The 23839-nt window shown below is 36.3% G+C and overlaps 1 protein-coding gene across 1 annotated transcript in view; it reads right to left on the minus strand.

The window, feature by feature from the left end:
• Window positions 1–23192, minus strand: part of LOC140148895 (ras-related protein Rap-1b) — a 50282-nt gene extending 27090 nt beyond the window's left edge. Inside the window, exons 1-3 of the mRNA XM_072170992.1 lie at window positions 23039–23192; window positions 13858–13962; window positions 8876–8944 (exon numbers count right to left, since the gene is read on the minus strand). Of these exons, the coding sequence (XP_072027093.1) occupies window positions 8876–8944; window positions 13858–13914 (126 nt within the window). The 5' untranslated portion in view covers window positions 13915–13962; window positions 23039–23192. The remainder of the gene's footprint in view (window positions 1–8875; window positions 8945–13857; window positions 13963–23038) is intronic.
• Window positions 23193–23839: the final 647 nt, after the last annotated feature.

Here is a 23839-nt window from a genome sequence, read left to right on the forward strand (position 1 = left end):
AACTTAGGTATTTGACTATAGTACCGAAGGTTTCACCAGACTTTGATGTACCTCCTCAGGCTCACATCATCACATGACACCTTATGCGCTATGGGAAGACACAAAGATGTCAAAAACTGAAGAAAGAAAGTTGATCAAATTTAGCATCAGTGACAATATGTAGAGTTCTGATGTAAAATACGATAAATCATTTTCAATCTGATCATTGTGATCCTGATCAGATCATAAACAGCAAGACATTTAGGAGTGCCCACACTAATTAATTGTTCCTATGTAATTTAATGTTTAATGGTGGGGGTATAATGAGCTACACATTCCTGGGCCTACACTTTGCTGACATTTAACAAAGCAGACAGTAAACTTCATAGAAAATATTCTGGATCCCCAGTGCATTATGGAACAACTACTTGGGTTCAAAATTTGTAAAGCAAATACAGAGGAATCACTACTTGCATGATTATCTCCTTCAATATTACTAGTGATGACAAACTGGATGGAGTTAAATTAACCCAGAAGTAGGCCAGCCAGGCCTAGGTCTTAAGACAAATGGGATTTACACTAGAGCACAAAAACTTCTGAGCATATTAGACATTATATAGCATGGTTTGTTATGGTATGATGTGAACATGGGAATATAGGCGAAAATGCTCTTTACTTTTGGCGAACGACTGTCTCTGATAATAAAATTTAATATGTTTGCATCGGTACAATTAAAGTCCTCCAAACAAGCCATCCGTGTATTAGATAGCGGAAATCAGTCACCTGGCTTGCTTTTTTGTGCACTTATACACGCCCAGGGCATTCGTGTCTTACTGACGATTTATGAAAGGCAAATCAAAATGACGCAATTTCATTTAGCTACTTCTCTGTTCAAAGCATCATGCATGGTTCAGATGAGATGGTGGGAGGGATGATTCGCTGATGAGAACTGTTGCCGAACCTTCAAGATTTTTTAAGATTTTAAAATCAGTATATTTGTATGTTTTTTATTTGGGTGTGAAGGTATGTGGGTGGGGTGGGGTATGCGTATACAATGAATGAGCATGAATGTGTCAGCCAGCATTGCTTATTTTCACCACCCAAATATCAGTTTGATTGTCGCTTTATTATGCACTGTGAGACTGAATACATACACTTGATGAGGTACATGAAAACAATGAATGGGCAGTGGGATTTTAGTAAGATTGCCTTTAAAAATGTTATATGTGATGTATACTCAACTGCTGAATATTCATATTTTGGCGGAACCTGGTTCTTTCCTGAAACTCGGAAAGGTCAGACTACATCTTTTCCTGCCATCTATTAGTCTAACTTTAGTAGACGTTTTAATTTATCATCCCTCTGACCATGGAAAGGCCCCTAGGGAAAGGCCACCTATCCTGTTCTGATCCAACAGCTATCCATGAAAAAATGCCTTTTCTCAGGCAGAGTGGTCACTGTGGATGTGTTGTGTTTTATGCATGGAATGGTATGAATTGTTTATCAAAAAGGGAATGCAAAGCAGTCTAGCCATCTATTAATAGACAAGTCAAAATTTAAGAATTTGTGCTTACTGGAGGCATTTCGTGTTAAAAGTGGTTAAACAAGCTTTTTAAGATAATTCGAGGGTGCTGAATTTGAAAATGCTGTTTAACCAGTTCAGTTTTGGAGTCTTAGCCCTCAAAATTCAAAAAACAAAATGGCCGCCATTTTCAACATAGGGGCCTATTTGTGATAATAACTTGAATTTTAAACAGCATAGGAGGTTAAATATGGTGGCAATATTCATGTTTATGATGCAGAGGAATCCAAATTGATTGTTACTGAAGTTTCAAGTGGTATGGTTTTGCCGCCATGTTGAATTCCAAAATGGCCGCCATTTTCATCAAGTTTATGCATTTCCTGCTATAAATTGGATAGTAGGCAGCATAGAAGTTTAAAAAATGATGGCAGTAACCATCATTTTGATACCATGGATTACAAATTATCTGCTACCTACTACCTGCTGTAACTAGTTAGGGTTGCCACCATTTAGAATTCCAAGATGGCTGCCATTCATTTGGCAATTTCTGGGTGTATTTCAAAAAACAAAATTGTCATCGCTTTCATATAAAGGGTACATTACGTTCTGTGGCTAAATGCACTTTTAATTTAAATTTAATATTAAATTAGTTTTCCAAGTGCATTTAAAAAGGTTAAAGATTTCCAAATTACCTATTATACTTTACACCGTAGAACTCATGAAACTGTCAACATTGGCACTTAATGTTACTTACGGCTAATTGTTCCTGTTAGGATCTTGTAACTATTTGATTCTCTCTATTTGACCTTTCACTTTGTAGTTCAGTGATTCCTAACTTTAATTGATGCCTTTTAAGGCAAGAATGCAAAAACAGAAGAGACTTGAAAGTCTCTTCTGTTTCTGCACTCTTGTTGGCTGTTAAATGCACACGTATGCACAACCATCTGTGCATGTTAGCTTACGTTTCATGCAGCTGCAATTGTTTATACATCCATTGGTACATTTGCATGTTGGTGGTAGATTCTCCTGTGGACAACCCTTTGAGAATAGTATCACACGTGCCTTATCGCATCTGTGCACATCATCTGGCATGCACCTTGCAAATGAATTGTGCTAAGAGCTGTCAACAATTGCTTGAAACACCTCTGTCTTTTGTCAGTAGCCAGCAAGCTGTGACACACTGTCACAACCAGTTATGAGATAGAAGCAAAGCTTCCACTTGGCAAGGCAGCAGTTCCTGATGGATTTTGTGGATTGGGATGTATTTGGGCTTCTTACAGATCCTGCCTTCATCCACAGCTGTGTGCATAGCATCTTGTCAAAATAAGCAGCCAGCAAGACAAGTATGTCAGTGTCACATACTGAAACCACTACAGCTTCAGCATTTGTGTTAATGCAATGAAGTATAAAGTGAGTATCCGCCTCCTCATGGCCTCTAGGGCTGTTGTGTCCATCCCTGAATCTGAAGATCTAACTTCTGTTATATGTGCAAATCCTCCAGCCACTACAAGTGTTGTGGGTGCAATTGATACAGCATCTGTTGAGATAGGAGCGGCAAGATTTGCTTTATTCTCTCCAAGTGAGAGAAAGTTAGTCCAGTTATTCGGTAGAGAACGTTGTGGTTTTCTATTACGCCGCGTAGGGAAAGAGTGTAGGGCTCTGGTTCCAGTCTTGATGGAATCATGCTGGTATCTGTCAAAGGTTACCTCAATCCTCTGAAACTCAGCCGCCACTGCTTATATGCAGACTCCCATTCATGGCAGCAAGTGAAATTTGAACAGGCATAAGTTCATGCTGCAGAATCTGGTCCAAGTTGTACGTCCTGCCTTAGAGGCTGTCACAAATCGCTGTAGAATGTTTCTATCTGCCTTAAGGGCCGTATTAGTGGTGTTGTTTATGGTGTCAAGTGCGCTGAAGATCAGTGCCAAGCACTTTACATTGGTAAAACCGACCAATCCCTGCAGAGTCGCATATATCCCAACTTAGACGCGCTAGTTCAAGTGGCAACGATTCAGCAGTCTACAAACATCTTGAGGGCAGCGGTCACAGCTTTGACATTGACAAAGTTGTCATTTTGGACCGTGAACTATGTTGGTTCGAGCAGGGAGTCAAAGAAGTGTGGGTACAAGTTTAACAACGCCCCTCAACAGGAGCGGGGCTTTAGAGTGAATCTGTCACATGGTTGGGATCAGGTCATCAAGCAACTTCCTCATCGATTGACCTGGGATGACCCTAAATCATCCATGGGGGATAGGAGGATAAATTCCCCAATATTTTGCCAGGGGTGGTCCATACAATCATCCCCTCCCAATGTTGACGCCTGTATATGTGTGTTTCCAGCCAAATTAACATGATATTTGGCCATTTTAGCCTAAAACTGTAAAAAGTGCAAATTTGTGCGTGCATTTGTACCATCATCTTATTCTGTTGCCAAAAGGTGCTGGATTCACTATACTTCAAGAAATTGTTTGCCCCCCCCCCATGTCGTCAAAAAGAAATCTATGCCACTAGCACTGGCCAAATCTTTGGTTGCAATATTCTACAGTACAGGAGATGGTACCCCTTGCTGAAAACATTGAATCATCCGAAAGCTGAGTCGACTTCTCCTCATCGAGGTTGTCACGCTGGATGGTGTAATCTCGTTGTACACATACTAACTTTCCAATTGGGAGTGTTCCATCATCAGCACTTGTCTAATTTACTTGATATGCAAGTTCTCATGTTATATAAGAGAGTACCCATCGCCTAATGCAGTGATACTTCTTGTGATACCTACAATCCCGCCGCTCCTCTTCCCAGTACCATTCAACCATTCTTGGCTATAATCAGGGGATACTTGATTGAATTTCCGCCCGGACTCCTTTACAACGAAATTTCCTGCCTGGAATTCAAGGAGGACTTTTGGTGTACATGGTGGAATGTAGCTCATTTTTGCCATATAAGTGGTACCCCATTTGGCATAGTGGTATGATCATACCTAAAAAAGAAAGTTAGCATCCTACTGAAGGCATACAAGTGGAGATCCCAGACACCATCACGGTGTGCTCTGATGAAAGCAAGAGAATGCTCACCATGTCCATATAATTGCCAGATGATGTGGACAGATGCGATAAGGCACGGGTGATACTATTTTCAAGGGTTGTCCACAGGAGAATCTACCACCAACATCTGATGCAGTAAGGCTTCATACAAAGTATGCACATTACCAGGCTTGTATTTGGAAACAAGCAGTCACTATTTCTCCAATTCTCCCCAAAGTAACTGACATGGGATGGACCTACATAGGTAGAACCTAGCTCCACAACTGATGACACTACCTCCAATTCCCAAAGCATGTCATGAGATAGTTTCATGCATGTATAAATGGCAATTGCAGTTGCAAAAAGGCTAAGCACATTTAACAGCCAACAAGAGTGCAAAAACAGAAGAGGCTAAATCCATTAATCAGAGTTTGGAATCAATGTACTACGAAGTGAAAGGTCAAATAGAAAGAATCAAATAGTTGCAAGATCCTAACGGGAACAATTATCCGTAAGTAAAATCAAGTGCCAATGTTACCAGTTTTATGAGTTGTACGGTGTAAAGTATAGGCCTAGTAGGCGGCCATTTTGAAATCTTTAACCTTTTAAAATGCACTTGGAAAACTAATTCAATATCACTGTTTTTGCTCTAAAGAAATTAAAAGTGCATTTAGCCAGAGAAAGTAACCTACCCTTATGAAAACGATGACAATTTGTTTTTCTGAAACACACCCCAGAAATTACCTAATGAATGGCGGCCATCTTGGAATTCTAGATGGTGGCAACGCTAACTAGTTACAACAGATAGTAGGTAACAGATAATTTGGTATCCTTAGTATTAAAAATATGGGTACTGCCATCATTTATAAACTTCTACGTTGCCTACTATCCAAGTTATAGCAGAAAATGCAGAAACTTGATGAAAATGGCGGCCATTTTGGAATTCAACATGGCAGCAAAACCATACCAGTTAAAACTTCAGTAACAATCAATTCGGGTTCCTCTGTATCATAAACATGGATATTGCCACCATTTTTAACCTCCTATGTTGTTTAAAATTCAAGTTATTATCAAAAATATGTTGAAAATGGCGGCCATTTTGTTTTTTGAATTTTGAGGGCTAAGACTCCAAAACTGAACCGTTAAACAGCATTTTCAGATTCAGCACCCTCAATTATCTTAAAAAGCATGTTTAACCACTTTTAACACGAAATGCCTCCAACATTTTAATAAAGCACAAATTCTCAAATTTTGACCTGTCTATAAATGTTACTTACAACATGATGAACAGCCAAGCAATACATGTAGGAGTAGGTCTAAATGTAAAAGCCTGCATTTATAACCCTCACCCACAACAAGATTTGAAGGGGTAGCAAAAAAGATGCTATTTAACAGGTAGGATTTAGGGTATTTGAAGTTTTTGAGTTGAGTGAAAGATGATACAACATGTTATCTTTCAACTTGTTTCAACTTGTTCAACCCCACAAAATCAGCAGATCACTGACAAATATATTATTTTCATAGTTGATTGCAACAATACCATATCTCAAGACTTTTGCCTAATTTGTGTTCCATAGAAGCCATATCAATAAAGCAAGAATCATTGTTTTAACAATTCCTATGATTTACTAAGAAACTCTGTTCTATGAAACATACACAGATCACTTCAAATGAGCACTTCATTCCCTTAAAACTCCTGTGTGCTCAAAGATATTGACTTTATCACTTCCAAGTGTTTGACCTTTGCAGTAAGTTATGAGAGAAAACATTCAAGTCAGTGAAAAGTTGTGACATGCTTTTCTAATATGCCGCAGCTTGACACATATTACTGTACTGCTACCTCTGGATTGTTCTAATGACAATAGCTGCCTGCATCACATTTAAGGTACGACTACGTATTTAGGTATTTAATGCAATGCCCACATGCCAAAATGTCCATTTGTAATAGGATCCACAACACCTTCATCTATCAGGGTACAGTTCTTTAGCCCCACTACCTTGGAAAATTTGGGTACAAAAACTCATTCTCTGCAAGTTAAGGTGGAATTTTGCACTATGATTGTTTATTTGAGGTTATTGAACTATGCCAATGGATGAGGCCATTATGGTCCATAGTGTAACTTCTTGTGGGGGTTCACTACTCCTCCTGCACAAGTCTTGGCTTAGATGTTCCCATCTCCAAAACATCCTAGGTGGAGAGGAACAAGTGCCTTGTAAGGCACACCATCATCATGTTACATGATAGAATCACTGGGGTCTTATTAACCCGCAATCTTCCCACCAAGGGTCGGAACTGTGTCCTCTAAAAAAAAAACTCTGCTCTTACCCAAAATCTGTAATGGTTACCTCCTAATATGAAATGTTTCACTTTTTAAAATACTAAAATGCTACATGAGGCAGCTATCAGATTTAGCGCAATCTACTCTTGAAGAAAGGAATAGCAAGACTGGCAGGGAAGAGGCTATTTGGAGGTTAAAACACATTGCAACACACTTTTAACGCTAAGTGCTTACCTTTCAAATTTCTGCTGAGAGAATAATAAGTCTTGTATTCCAGGTAAATTTATCATTTTAATTTAATTCAAGTTGATGCTGTATTTATAATTTATTATTGATTAATTATTGGATTCAGGAAGAAACATTTCAGTTGCTTGAGCCTCTAATAGTTTTCTAGGATTAATTCTAATAGGCAAATGCCACATTTAGGGCATTCTGCATATAAAATATTAATAGCATTAATACCAATTTAGTATTTTTAAACAAATTTATGAACAAAAAATATCTTAGGCAAAACCCAAAATAAATGAAAAACGATTTAAAAACAAATCGAAAATGAAATATTTGTAGACAGAAATCTATACAAAGTGTATCTACTCACATAAATTATGTGACTAACTATATGTATGTAGTCAGCATTTTTTTCAATTCAAAGACTAACAGATGCTGAATCATTAAATGTTTATGAACAAAAACTGCATGATTTCATCCCTATTTCATCTATATCCAGCTTTTACAAATGGGTGTGTCCGCTTTAATATAACTCATCATCAATCTCTTTTTCATATGGTAGCATTTTATTTTCATGATTCAAGGCCAAAAGCTACCAACCCTATTATTAACTCATGGACTGTGGCCATGTGACTCACAGTCCCAACAAAAATCGCTTGATTTGGATGTCAAGCTTTAATTACAATGAATATTATAGGTAAGGTACTGTTGCTGTGCAATTATTGGAAGATTGACTGCTGGCTTGATTATTTAAATATTGAAAAACCAATTTATGTACACAAAGCCTGTTGAATACATGTATGGTGGACAGGTCACTAGCATATTTATTACCTACATATAAGAGCAGAGGAAACAATGAATTCTTATCAGAGAATTGTGCCAAATAAATCCTTGGCTTCAGCCATCACAGGTGTCATGATGTACATTTTCATATAAAACACTGATATGTACTGTCTCCACCAAAATTTCTCTTAATAGTAGTTGACCTTTGCACCACTAGAGTACCATAATTGTTATTGATGTTTGAATTTTGATGTTTGACCATTTTGAGGTTTGACAATTGTGAGTTCAATCCCCTGGCCAATAAATTAGCTAATTTGAAATTTCCCAGGGCAAGAAACTAACTGCTTGTTTGTCTTAGTTACCATGGTTTCTGTATTTATAACTTAAGAGAGCTGATCCTGGCTACCATGGTTTATTGTGGTATATAGTGTGTGCATTTCTTAGCTGCAAATTCCTGATTGTAACTAAATGATTTTTGTCTTGGGCCACAGTGGTCAGTGACGATCAAATGATTTTTGTCTTGGGCCACAGTGGTCAGTGAATATCAAATGATTTTTGTCTTGGGCCACAGTGGTCAGTGAATATCTGTGAAATGGACAGTGCTTTTGGGCTTAATGCCTGTGTAGAGCACTATAAATCACTGCATTTTTTTTAGTACAAGTGGATGTCTCATATATAAAATTGTCACAATTCTGCTAATCCTGAAGTAAAGAAGAGCTTGGACTTACTCCCAGATGATGGTAGTCTGCTTTGTAACCTCATTTTGTGTTTAAATCCATATTCTGATTCTGCACCTACAATGATACTCATCCGTTAGAGAATGATACTTCAGGAAATACGCTTTCATTGGGGGATATACACTGGGGCCACAAAGTAGGCGTTAAGAGGATCAATTTTGAAAGGAGTTGAATTTCATTCAGGCCAACTTTTAAATGTAAATTTTAACAACTGCAGGAAAAACAAAGGGAAATGCAAGTGGCTGCTTGTTTTCTTGGAGATGTCACCTGTGTACCGGTATTTTCATATCTAATTATTCTGTGCTATTTTAAATCAAAGATACTTACCTTTCTGTAACTGTCCTCAATTGTGGGATCATATTTCTCTACAAAGATTCCTTGTACAAATTGCACTGTCTGTAAAGTAAAGAAGAGAACATACGAAATATTATGTCAAATGAGCAACTCAATATTGCGCTTCAAACTTAATATTAATTTGAATATCCATTCATCAGTAGATTGGTCACACTAAATACATGAACAAAATGGATGTCTTTTTTCAAAACTTTTCTTGTTTGTGCCAAGATGTACAACTGAGAAACTTCCCAACATCTATATCTATCAAAGGTAATTCCAGTAGGATTAATTAATAATTTTTTAAAAATAATAATACACAAACAAATTTGTTCAACTTTGGTGTATATTATGTACCTTATATAAAACAAAAACAGTTTTCATTCCCGGTTTTCATTCATCAATTACACCAATTTATAATTTGCAGCAATACTCTTATTTCTTCCAAATTATGACTCATAAGTCCCCATCAAAACCATAATTGTTATTCCATGTATCCCACCTCAATTGCTTTATAGCACCAACAATGCATACATTTGACATGTGTAAAATGTATACAGTTGCTTTTTCTATTCAATTTTAATAGTGGTTGAATTCCACAAAAATGACCTGCTTTATTTGGGTGAAAAGAAATCAATTAACTTGGTTTCAAGCCTTCTTTGTGGTCTGGCTGCATTAGGAACCAAAAGTGTACAGACATCAATTGAGCCTTATTTTCCTTCACTGGCAGAGAAGAAAAGATTAACAAATAAATTTTAGGACTCAGGGTTGATACTATCAAGTATTCTTCCTGCCAAAGGGGTCAGCACTCAAGCAGCTTTCTACTGTACAACATGACAAAGGCAACCAACTACTCAGTTGTTCTGAATCCAGGTTCTGAATATCTCAGGGACAACACTTCTTTCAGTTCTAGTCAAGCAAGACTCTAAAATATATGCCCTACTGATTATATACATATGTACTTTTTCGTAAGTTGACCCTACAACAATTATTACTTTGTTCCTGGTTGGCAGACTCTATTTGGTATCTGCAAAGGCTTCTTAAATTTACAAGTATAATTTTTCCTATGGGAATTTTTCCAAATCTACTGCTCTACCAAATGTACCATCTACAAAAGTACAACTAACTGCTTGTTTTAATGCTCAGTCCGTAGTAAAAAACACTGCCGGACTGCCGGTGCATTAAACATAATATTTGAAACTCTTACTTCAACCTTTATAGTCAAGTTCAATGAGCTCATTCTTTGTTCAAAAGCAAAAAATAGATTAAATTTCTTTTCCTAAAAATGTTCTGGGCAATTCCATGTTAAAATGACATTTTTTCAAAAATATGAACTTTGCAATTGGCAATGATAGATGATATATTTTGATTATACACCCTTTAAAGTTAACAAAATAGAAATTTTCAAATGAATATCAGCTGCAGTATTTTTTTTTCATTGATTTGAAGGATTTAATGTATTTTCCTACATTTTGTTAATAGCAGATAGTCAAAAGTAATTAATTTTTTTTCTCATTAATATATGGAACAAAAACAATTCTTTTTTGTGATAGTGTTGTTTGATACATAATTTGTCAAAATAAAAAATAAAAAATTAGGAAGCTGTGTTGGTAATGGTCAGGATGGAACAGCAAGTTGTATAATGTTAAGCATGTAACGCGAGTCACAAAAAGAACAACTTTTTAATGCAGTAAAAAATCTAAAGGGTTATAAATGTTCCCTTTCATTTTCCTCCTGGTTTGGGTCATAACTCATAATTATTTCATAAGGTTTTTGGTTTGCTACAATTGTACCACCAGAGACAGACTATTCAAAATGGTAACGCGAGTCACAATGTAACGCGAGTCACGATATTGTAATGCGAGTCACACATATTATACAGCTCTCTATACAGTAGGGCTAGAAAATAATCCATAAATAATCACTAAAACTTCTCCCTCCTAATTTTACCCTCCCCAGGACTCATAATTATTGTACATCACTTAACAAATTGCAGGACTGGAAACCGTTTTTGTCCCCATCTGTGAATTCAAATTCACAATTTGACTTTCCATTATAAATACCCATTATAAACACCCACTACCACCATTCCACCCCAGTTTCTCCACCTAACCCCAGAACAGAAGAACATGTTTAAAGTTGAATTCCACAATATAAATTAAATAGAGGATGTTTAGAGCTTTCAAATTGGGCTGTGTTATCAAATAGTGAGTGTAACAGTCATGTAACGTAACGCGAGTCACACACTAAGTTGGCCATTTTAAAAATACCAAACTCAAATGTACTTAATGTTTGCTTCTGTAGTATAGCTGCAGTAAAAGGTAATTACCTAGTGGTATCAACTTTTGTGTGCAGCTTCTTGTTTGTGGAGAAATATTGAAAAAGTAAAAGCTCAATTTGAAGGGGTAATTTTGTAACCAAAATCACAACCACATTTTTGCCAATAAATGTTACATCGTTACATAGAGTTATTCACAAATTACAAGTTTACGTGATTTGATACATGTAAAGAGAAGATGAATAAATCAAGTCTGAGGAATGTGTTCCACATTGATCAGCTGCAGCCTTTATATTTTTTGCTACTAGGGGCTCTGCAATGAGCAGACCTCCCCTCTCAGCCTGCCATAAATTGCTTGATCCTCTTCTCGGCCTGTCAAAAAATCCTTACCCCTCTTTGCACATACGGAAAATTTTTAGGAACCTATTTTGCAAACCTTAAATGGTCTATATCAGTTTTGCATTATACACCAGGCACAAAAAGAAACTCGTCAGTAATATAGTCACCCTTGCTGTTCAACAACTTGATAATTTTGCATTATTCTGAAATATACATTTTGTTAGTTGGATTTTGCTTTCTCGTTTGACATCATGTTCATGAAAATCGAGAAAGAATTGACCAAGATATGTGCCTCAAGACCCCCAAAAATCGAAAGTTGCAATTTTAACGATTCAATTGTGCCTGTTACACTGTGTGCTTTATTGATCGAATCCGTGGTGCTTGTGTACAACACAACGATGCATCCCATTGAAAATCGTTGAAATTGCAACTTTTAATTTTGGGGTTTGAGAGTTTGGAGGCCCATGTCGTGGTCAATTCTTGTTAAATTTTTACGAACAGGGTGTCAGGTGAGAAAGCAAAGTCCAATTAACAAAATGTATATTTCAGAATAATCCAAAATGATCAGGTTGTTGAACAGCAAGGATGACTATAACTGACAAGTTTCTTTTTGTGCCTGGTGTATATGAATGTTTCCATACAGTTTTTCAATGTATTTTATGTAATAAATGTATATAATGAAAATTGTATTCTTATTCAAATTGCCAGTTTTTTTAAATTTCCATCATTAGCCCCCATTACCACCACCCCACCCCACCACACCACCAGGGGAGGGTCCTTTTTAATGCTGAATTACAGTATTTTTATAGTGCTAAAGTAAAACTGACCACAATGGAAATGAAATTGAGCGTGTTTAAAGCTTTCAAAGTGGGACCATGTAATCAAAATAGTGAGCGTAACGCTTGAGTCACGTAACGCCGAGTCACGCACCAATTTAGCTAAAGCTGGCCATTTTAAAAATACCAATCTCAAATATACTTGGTGTTTGTTTCTGTAATACAGCTGAGATATAAGGTAATTACTTAGTGGTATAAACTTTTGTCTGCAGCTGTTTGTTTGAGGAGAAATATTGAACAAGTAAAAGCCTAATTTTGAAGGTGTAATTTTTCAGAACGCTTAGTCACAATCACATTTTTGCTAATAAATGTTTCATCTAGTTATTAGCAAAATTAAAGTTTATGTGATTTGATACGTTGGGTCAGTAAGTACATGTGGAGAGAAGATGAATAAACCAACTCCTTGTTCAATTGTATTTATATGACATTGAATGTGCTGATTTTATCAAAAATGTAACGCGAGTAACATGGAATTGCCCTTAGCTAATTTCTGTCAGATGTCTCCTTTTAATTTTGAGTAGAACAAACAAGGTAAAGCAAAGAAAATTGGAATTTACTACCAGCGCAGATGTCGCCAATTAAATGTGTGTCACTCCGCTGGTTGTGCTACGGTACAGTCCTTTGATGTGTGTACATGTATAACTGTCCTGCATGCTAGGTAGGTAGTGTGTTATGAACATTGCACATGTGTTCGACCAATATTTCCATCACAATAACTAGACAACGGTTGGTTCCTGAGTTTTAAATGAAATCTCAGATTTTGGTATTACAATCACGTATAAAACAAAATTTTTAAAATAGTGAGGGCATTCTCCTCAGCAAATGTTACAATATGGCTTTAATTAGATCTTAAAACAAGCAATATATTGGTCAAATGTATTCCCTTTTGTCATAGACTTGTGTATTAGTATGAGCAGTGGAGCATACACATAATGTAGACCCTGATTTGCAAATATATGCAAGTAACTACCCTGGATCACCCTGGATATTGTTAATCCAGACAGAGTATGTACAATGTTTATACATTGTAGGTAAATTTAACTTGTATTAAAAGTGGACCATGCATGCATATCTACATTCAGTGCAGACCTAAATTATACATGACACACTTGACGAAATGAGGATTGACAGCCTAGTTGTTGAGCATTACTGCCAGCATAGACTGTAAAAAGAAACTCTCAAGACGTCTAGCAGATTTCTTTAACTACAATGTATATAAGGCTGATGAAAGTCCCATTTTGAGTTTCACCCACCCTCACTTCAATTTCTGACCCTCATTTGAATTCATTATTGTGATTTTCCAAAATAACAATAAATTCTGGTCAGAACTTATATACCCACAACAAATATTTCTCTATGAACGCATCTCATACATTCTCATTTGTTGAGACACAGTTCCTAAACCCCAATATGTCTACTTCATGTCACAGAACTATGCCATTGGGATGTATAAACAAGCTATTCTGCCTCATAGAGCTTCACAATGAAGTGAGTATGGTAAACACTTGAATGTGTAGACTTACCAGGGCACTCTTGCCAACACCTCCAGATCCCAACACAACAAGCTTGTATTCCCTCATTGTAATAAGTGATTTCAAGGAGTTCTAGTGGCAGGCACACAGATAGTCCTGTAATAAATATAGATAAACGAGAAAAAATATAGAATTAAGCAATTGAACGTTTAATATAGGGCTGCTAAGAAAACGCAATTGCGTTATTTGCGCCGCAATTTGCATATTTTGGCTCCAATTGCGTTTTTTGACATTTTTGAAAAAATCTAAACAAAAACATTTTTTTTTTTTGCGATTTTTAATTTTTTTTTCGCGGATTTGGAGAGTCCCTGGACCTAACATCAAATGCTACCATCATTTTAAAAAAATTAAAAATTACAAGTTTGTATCCAAATGGGACCAATTTGTAACTTGTGTTCACTTCAAAATCTATCTAAGGCCCTTCACAATTAATTCTTAGTTTCCTGTTTCATGGTTGAAAACCAGGGATGAGGCGACTTTTAATTATTAATTATTAATTATCTTTTATTTTCTTTATTTTAAAATAAGTGGTCGCAACCTACATCAAGCCATTTTGACAAGGAGCATGCATTTAATTATTTTACTTCTATGTTTGATTTTATACATAAGTAATGGCACAGTTATGTTCTATGTTTATTCATCATTATAGATGATATGATCCAAGTCAGAAAGTAGCAAATGGTAGTCATTAAAAGTTATTTTTAAAGAGAAAATCCAAAATATAAATAAAATAATTAAATATTTTGCAATTCTCTACTTTGGACGCGGGCGGGAAACAGGAAACTAAGAATCAATTGTAATTGGCCTAAGATATACACTTGTGTACAAAACCAATGCATTTTTAATCTGCAATAGACTATGCAGTGAACACAAGTTACAAATCTGTCCCATTTGGATACAAACTTGTAATTTTTTTGTATCTTTTTTCGAATTTTTAAAAAATCAACTACAAATGATTGCAGTACCTCACTCTAGGTCAAGGGACTCTCTAAATCCATAATTTTTTTTTTTTTTAACGCAATTTTTATTTTTTTATTTTCTTAATTTTTTTTTTAAAATTTTTTTTTTAAATTTTTTTAAATCATGGTAGCACTTGATGTTAGGCCCCAGGGACTCTCCAAGTCCGCTGAAAAAAATATTGAAAATCACTAAAAAAAAAAAAAAAAAAATCACGGATTTTTGCGCTTTTTGGAAAATCGGGGTGCGTTTTTGGCCTCCAAAATCGCTAGTATTCTTAGCAGGCCTAGTTTAATAATAGTTCGATCTGTATTCTGTAGTCGGTCTAGTAAAAATAAGTGCAAATTATTATCAGCTTCAACAAAAAACACAAAGCTCTACATACAGTCTACAGATAGGTTTTGACAACTAACTATGCCAGATTGTTTTATTGGTCAACTTTGAAAAAGGTTAATGTAGTCTCACAAGTATTGTGTTCATTATTACACATTTACAATATTACTTCTCCACTTCATTTATAATTCACAACATTAACTGCGATGAGTAGCGGCTACTGTACGCGTCTTCAGATGTAGAGTACCTAGATCTATATGAATCCCAATCTTCATTAAACTTTAATTAGTCCACTTCACTTTTAATAAAGCTAAAGGGATGAACAATGAAATTGTTGTGTCTCAATTCCACATCGGTACTTGTTAAATGGGATCAAAATACGAAGAGTATAATTAGCACTGACTGGGTTTGTCTTGAAAACTGAAGTGACTCAATCCATATCAATATTACATGTAGGTTTGTTTGTCTAGTTTTCAGTTTGTCAATGTGGAGAAACACTTGGGTCCTAATAGGACCAGGCTCAAGCCAGGATAAAAAACCTAGATATTTAGCAATGTCTCATTGCTGCCACACAGATCTTATAAAATACTTTATCAATATCAGAACCAATAATATTATGCTGTTCCAGCTGTCCAAAATGCATTTCAATTTCATCTGCAGTACTGCTTGTTTTGTTTGACCTTGCCCTTCATAATTCATGGATGAATTCAGACAGGAACTTACAAATTATTCAATTATTCAATTTAGAACAAAATGGTGGATTTATACAGTCTAAGGATTGGAATTGTGTAGGTTGCACATACCTGCACCTCTGGCTACTGGCCCAAGGTTACATATAATAGGATTGTAGGGGGTGGGGGGGGGGGTATATTTTTCAGATATACATTCCAGGATGATCTCTATTATGCTTGACACTGGTCTGAGGTCAAACAATGCCAATGTTGATCAGTGTGCACACACTTGTTCTTGAGGTCACTGATCAAACCACAAGTTTATAGAATTCAGGATATCAGCATAATAGCCCATTGTACAAAAGGTATCCATATCCTAACATTAGGGACGCACCATTAGATTCTCAGGGGGGGGCATGGGAGTTTGGGTCAGGCAGAATTTTTTTTACATCGCATAAGGCGGCGGAATTTTTTTTTTTTTCCTCCAAAGAGCACAAAATTTTTTTTTTTACTTGCAGCGGTTATTTTTTTTTTCAATTTTAATGTAAATTTGTATACAAAGTTGGGTGGAAGAAATTTTTTTTTTTTACTCATCAGTGAGGCAAAAATTTTTTTTTTTGTCTCACTAGTGGGCAAAGTTTTTTTTTTTTCTCACTAGTGGGCAAAGTTTTTTTTTTTCAAAAACTCCCATGCCCCCCCTGGAAATCTAATGGTGCGCCCCTTAGTAATAATAACATTTAAAACAAAATGTTTTTCAGTTTCAGTCGAAACAATCTATTCATAGGGTTTGAAAATTTGACCACAACATGGAAATAACAAGAAGTGTAGGCCTACAACTAACACATGCATACAAACAATAAGCCAAGAAAAAATGTTTGTTTGCCCTTTCATGAAAAAAATCAGGAGGGTCGGTACATTGTAGGTCGATTTATTTCTTGCCTTTTTGGACACTATAGGCATTAGATTCTAAATAGCAAGTAGCTCTTCTGGAGCCTTCAAGAAGAGCTGTTCGGAACAACAGAAACCGGTTGTGAAAGAGACTAACGTATTCATTCCAATAAGCGCCCAGGGTGCTTAACAAAGTCATTTTGGGCTGGCGCTTATTTTCACCTTGTTTACCTAATTTTTTCGTAAGGGGCATTTATTAGAGACAAATTTACTTAATGTTTTAAAATGGTCCTGAGATGTTCTAATAGCTTTTCTGATGCAGAAAATGTATTGCAAGTTTACGCAGGACTTGCACCGGTAGTCCTGCAGCTACCTCAACATCTAACCTCAACATGGTACCCTTTAGCAAATTGAAAATACCCTGGGCGGGCGCTTATTGGAACGAATACGGTACGTACATCGCTAACAAATAAGCGTCTTTAACAACCCGTCAACTTCAAGACAAATAGGTGAAAAAGGACACTTCTTTTCATTGAATTTTTTATTTCACACGATCCATACTCATATCGGCTAGCTAAAAAATGAACAATATTTTTTTAATCCAATCAAAGCATTATAAGCCTATTAAACTTAAATGGCTTGAAAATAGTAAATATTTTAGTAAGAAGTACACATATTATACGTTTACAAGGGTTCTGCGTTTTCAACTGCAATTCTGTGACTGTCAATTCTGCCACTTTACTGTTGAATTCCTATATAGGGGGGTCACACATTAGCTCATTAGGTGTCTGCATACGACCCATAAATGAACAATGGCATGTTTTGAGCATAAAAAAATATCAAATTGTTTTCTTCATAGAGACCTAAACATTTTCAAATATTTATTTAAAGCACCAGATTATTTATCAGCAAAGACCAGTGTCTGGATCCGCAGAAGAAATTAAGAAATTGCCTTTAGAAAGTGAGTTTTTCGACCCGGTGCCAACGATGTAGTGAATTTTAAAGTTACTTTTTCTGAACCATGAGAAATGTATCTTTATTTTGGCACAACTTGTTTTTTCTACGATAAATTTGAAAATTTGATGTTTTTTTGCCCGATACGTGTGTATTTTCCCATAGGAAACGCTGTCCAAGGGTGAAATTTTGATATGATGACTGTAGATGATGAGTTACCCTACTGTGTGCCACATGTGCAATCAAATTGAGACTCCTTTTTCCTGAATCTCCACAAAAATATCTTTCTTTTGACGTAAACAAGAAATTTCTAGGATGTTGGGTTAAAAATGGCAATATATTGAAACATTTGTTTTTGGCCATTTTCCTGTGTATTTTCCCATAGAAATTGTTGACCTTACTTGTGAAGTTTTCATATTTTTCCATTTCTGGAGTGTAGTTATCAACATATTATGACCAACTTGTTGTTTTTATCTACTGCAGTGGTCCAACTTGAAGTCCTAGAGTTGTTTTACCTTGAATATGGATGTACAAAGTTGATATTTTTATTCCGAGGGTGTCCGTAACTTGCTGTTTCATTCTGTAGCACTTTTTTACATTGAGCGGCAATTTCCTTGCTTTTCTAGATTTTTCCCACTTTGGAGGCAATTTCTCACAATATTTTGATGCACATGAAGCTTTTGTTGTTGTTTTTGTGTTTCAACCCAAGGGTTAGAGTTGGCTTAGTGTAAATGCAGCCATTCACAATTCATATTTTTAATCTGAGATTGTCGTAAATCTGCAATTTTATTCTGCAAGGGGTTAAAATGAGAGTGCGATTTATCCTTGATTTTGTGTTTTAGTCCATATTTGGAGTAATCTTTTTCAAAAACTGAAGCAAATGATGTACCTCTTGACATATCTATGTTGAAAGACTCAGTTATACAGCAACTTTAAGTGAAAATCGGACATAGGAAGCATATAATTTTGATTTTTTTATGCTTCAAACATGCCATATTGTCGAAAACATGCGTTTTATCAAAATCATGCTGAAAAACAGCCATTTTTCGGAACTTTTAAATTGGCGTAACTCGAAAACGCTTTATCCAGTTTGAACCATTTAAATTGCTATCTTCATCATTTTGCAAGATGCTTCTGAAAAACTTAATGCCAAACATTTATATTGTAGATAAAAGAATGATGTGACCAATCACAAAATGGAATTCAGGATAGTTGTGGAAGCTATACAACATTCTGGATAGGAACAAATCAGAGCTGGGAACAAAGAATACTGCTTACTGGTTAAACTGTTGAATGCAACATACAAAGTAGGCCCCTACACATGCAATTAGTGGGCTAATCACTCTGAGGCAGTGTTTTATGTGGATTTAGCAGAACTTGCCCTTGGCAAAATGTAATAGGGCCTACTTTACCAAGTTCAAATTCAGATTTCAGAAGCGAAACCAAATTTTGTAAGGTAGCAATAAATAACACACTTATTCACAAGATAAATAGGCCTCTAGAGGCGATGCCTATTGATGTTGGGGATAAACTATGGTGTGACATCACAGGGATATCCTGCCCTTGGACTGACTCTCAATGCTATGTGAGGTCACTTGAATGGTATGCACACTTTTTGTTCTTCATTGATCAGACATCCCATAAGGGTATTCCTGACCTTGACTGCTCTCTGAGGTCACTTGAATGGAATGCAAACCTTTTGTTATTTATCTGTGACATAATAACCCCACAAGCTACTACAGTAGGCCTATACAAATTCACAAGTTCAGCCATTGCTATGGACCATAGGACCCTATGTGATATAGTCATAAAGTTAAACATTTCCAACTAGCCTACAAAAATACATATTTTGCAGGCAATCTAACCTTTTTTTTTTTTTTTTTTTTTTTTTTTTGATGAGTTGTCAGGCATAAGCCTTTATTATACATATTACGAAAACCACATATTATACTATATTTAAATCATTAAATCAAACATTTTCAGAACACAATTACTGCATTATATACAAGTATAAGAAATTAAGTTGAACAATTAGATATTGCGAATTTTGAGTTCATTATCAAACAAAAAGAGAAGATTGGGGTGATTACCATATATATTTGGCCACGCGTTTTGAACTCGCCACCCAAAAATGGTGGTTTTGTTACGCTTTTCCAAATCGAGACTCGTTCAAATTGTTATATCTCTGCTAAAAACAAAAGGTACCGTATTGTAGTGTGTTTGGTGTCATTTTGTAGCTAAATGAGTGACCTAACAGACCTCCAAAGGAGAATTGTTTATCAGCTAAGATAGTGGCGTTATAAATTTTTGAGTTCAGAATGGCCGAGGTGGTTGTTGTGGTGGTGGCGGTATGTACAAAGTCTATGAGAAATATAGATTTTGTGTGTGCACGTTGAATCAACTGATCATATCTTTGCATCCATATGGGCTACAGGCATGGTTAAGAGCTCTGGTGAAAGGTTATTAATTATGCTAATTGTTTTTAATCATTTTGAACTCTTTGTGATTGGTTTAGTCTATAAAATACAAACTTTTACGTACAAAACTACCCGTTTTCATTGAGAGAGATGTTATGTTGGATATTCAAAGATATCAATCACTGTTTTGACTTTATCCCAAATGGGATTGATTTTTTTGCTATAGTAAAAAAAGAAATGATCAACATGATCAATAACATTACAGGTTTCACACATATTAGAATTTTCTTTGCCCATTTTTACAACATTGTTTTTGTGATGAACTTTCATTTGTCATAAAATGTGTATATCACAAATTTCAAAAAATCAAAATTATTTGATATCAAAGTGACATTCCTTGTTTTCAAAATTTTGATATGTCTGATGTGCTCTCATGTCCCACAAAAAATCCAAAATGTCAGATCCAATGTTCAGCCTCACCTATGATAGAGTGTTCGAATCGTGGGCTGGATATGACGAAGAATTCAGTTTTTGTTTCATTTTAAATTGAAGCATGTTGTGGTCCATCTAAAGTTTGATATCCATGATGCAATTAGTGAGAGTGCACAGTGCATTGTCCAGTTCAGATTTATTGCGTGGAGTGAATCAATGGAATGGAATGTTGGCAATGGGATGAGTGTAGAACGAGAATGACTGTGGGCCGATTACAGAGCCTTGTGGCAGCCCGAAGTTCAAAGTTTGCGAATCAGATAGTACACCGGCAACCTTCACTCTGTTTGTGCGATTACTCCGGTATGACCAGTTACAAACATTACCACAAATGGCCGTGTGTCTTGAAGTGGTCTTCCTTTGTGTTTCATCAGTAAATTTCTAGGATCGCGCATCATTTTGCATTGAAACATTCATAACTTCCAAATTATATATCCTATCATAGCAAAAGTAAACATTTTCTGAATGGAAAAAGTCCAATCTTTTCAAAAATGGCATCTAATTTTCAGTAGGGGTAAGTCTAAATCAGGTAAAAATCCAAATAAGCATGAAAAAGTTGTCAAAAAGTACCACCTCTACTTTAGTGTACATATACAAAAATGTTATAAATTATAAAAAGATAGTGTCACCTATAAATTATAATATTTACAGTAATTTCATGGCCAAACTGGAACACAGTACTATAAACGCTAGTGGCTCCGCGTTAAACACGCGAGAATATAACGCGGTACAGAAGAAGGCATGCACGCGCCTTACATTGCGTACACGCTTAGTACGCTACATCATACGTGGACGCAACGCGCATGTTCCAGTTTGGCCAAGAAATTACTGTAAATATTATAGTTCACAGCCAGGGTTTTACATGATACAGGGAACCACTTTCAATGAAGCAGGGGCTATTCAATGGATGGGAAAATTTCAATTTGTTGTGTACATTTTGATACCTCACTTCAACAATACAGTCATATGGTCATGATCATTCATGACAGTAAATGCAGTGAACGACATTCAACTACATCATCAGGCGCGTATCCAGGAATTCGTAGACCGGGGGGCGCAAAGTAGATATTTGAAAACAATGTATGGCCGTGAAGCGGACATCCCGGAGCGCTTGCGCGACGCAGGGGGGTGTCTGAGGGGGGATGTGCCCCCCTCAGAAGTGAGAAACTTTTACAAAATGAAGCCCTAATTGAAGCCATTTGGTGGACCATGGCACTATTCTTATGTAAAATTTTAGTTTGAAAAAGTCGAAAATTTGTGAAATGAGGGCCCAATTCATGGTCAAGTTTTCACTGTTATTGTATAAAATGATTATTGCTTTATAAATTTTGCCCGACATTTTGCAAAATAAAGGCCCAATTGAAGCCATTTGGTGGGCGATTTTTGACAATATTATTGTGTACAATTTGAGTTAGAAAAAGTTACATTATTTACTATTACTGTAGGCCTAATTGAGTTATTACCTAAAACATACACGCGTCTAATACAGTAGCGAAAACGGCCACTGAGCGCCATACGCGGGGGGGGGGTTCCCCCTCAGGAGTTGGGAAATTTTGCAAAATGAAGGTCGAATTTAAGCCATTTTGGTGCATCATTTTTACACTATTTATATTATTGCTTTCAACAACAAAAAAGGGCCCAAACTCAATTTGCAAAATTTTTAATGTTACACTGGTCCACTGACACTTTAGGCCTATAAGACGTGAAGGGCCCTGCATATCGGTGGGCCCGTGGTAGGCCTACTAATTTTCACATGCTTTTGAGCCGAGAACTCGCCTTCAAGCAATGCCTAAATAATTACAGGCCTATTATAGGCCTATTAGGCCTATATACTTCCGATCGACCCGACTTGCTTTTTTAGGCATGTGCCTACTCACGTGCAATTTAACCTTTTCTCTTCTTTCCTTATCTTTCTCATTTCTTTCTCTTCTCTTCTCTTCTCTTCTCTTCTCTTCTCTTCTCTTCTCCTTCCTTTCCTTTCCTCTCCTCTCCTCTCCTTTTTTTTTTCCGGCCCTATTGTTTTGATACATCAATCTTCTATAAAATCACACGCAGTGGTCTACTATTTAGGCCCTATGCTGAAAAGTAATCATGACATAGCCTTCACGATGTTTCCCACTTCTCTCTTTCTCACCCCCCCCTCTCTCTCTCTCCCTCTCCTCTCTTTCTCCTTCTCTCTTCCCCTCTTTCCCCTTTCCTTTCTCTCCCTCTCCTTTTTTTTACTCGGGGGGCGCGCGCCCCCTTCGCCCCTCCCCTGGATACGCGCCTGATCATACATGTAAGTTCAAATTGAACTTGAGTTGATGATCATCGATCATGAACATCACAGCGAAAACATGAATATTTTGGCTTTATATTATCGTATCAGTTCTTTCTCACACATCTCGTTTATATAAGTAAAATTATTCTGAAAGTCTAAAATCAAATCATATTCAAGAAAAGGTTCAAAACATTATAACTTACCGATAAATTCCTTCCCGTATAACGTTCCGATCACAGGGCGAGGTCTGAATAGCTTGTAAAGCCGGTGACGTCAGGTTTTATCGGAGAGTTGAATTTCTATTTTTAGATTGAGGATTTACTTCCGGCGCGCAATAAATTGTCTACTTTTCGTTGCTTGTTTGTACATATACATGAGATTTTATTAAATATAACAAATCTGTAAAAGACTCAACTTATATTGTCTGAATCGTATATCAAAATATTGTTTTATTATGCTTGCATTTATATTTTTCAAACGAAATTACTTCATTTTTGCCAACAGATGGCGCTATGCCAAACCGGAAGTTGGGCAATCAATTATACACCTGTGCTGTGTTGTTAGTGTTTGAATGTGTGTGAGTGAGAGCGGGTGTGCAAGACATTTGTGTGCGAATGTGTCGTATTTTGTATTGTAAAACCAAGGCCTATGTTTTCATAAGTGTGAATGTGTGTTTTGAACTGGTTTGCAGCACGTGGTAATCGCCCGGGGGGGTCACTCCCATTGTGGCCTGTACACCATCCGCGATAATCAACTTTTGAAAAGCACTCTAAACAAGGATTTAACCCTTGGCTAAAACGACACCCTAAACAGGGATTTCATTCATAGTATCAAATTTCATACCCTAAATTTCATTTCCGCGTATTTAGCAATTGCAATTTTGCTACCCTTTTTCCCAATTTTTCATGTTTTTGACACCCTAAACACGATACTCGCGTATCGTGCCTAAAAAAAAAAACGACCCTTTTTACGCGTTTTCATTATCGCGGATGGTGTACAGGCCA

Source organism: Amphiura filiformis, chromosome 3 (genome assembly GCF_039555335.1).
Source record: "Amphiura filiformis chromosome 3, Afil_fr2py, whole genome shotgun sequence".
NCBI classification, from domain to species: Eukaryota; Metazoa; Echinodermata; class Ophiuroidea; order Amphilepidida; family Amphiuridae; genus Amphiura; species Amphiura filiformis.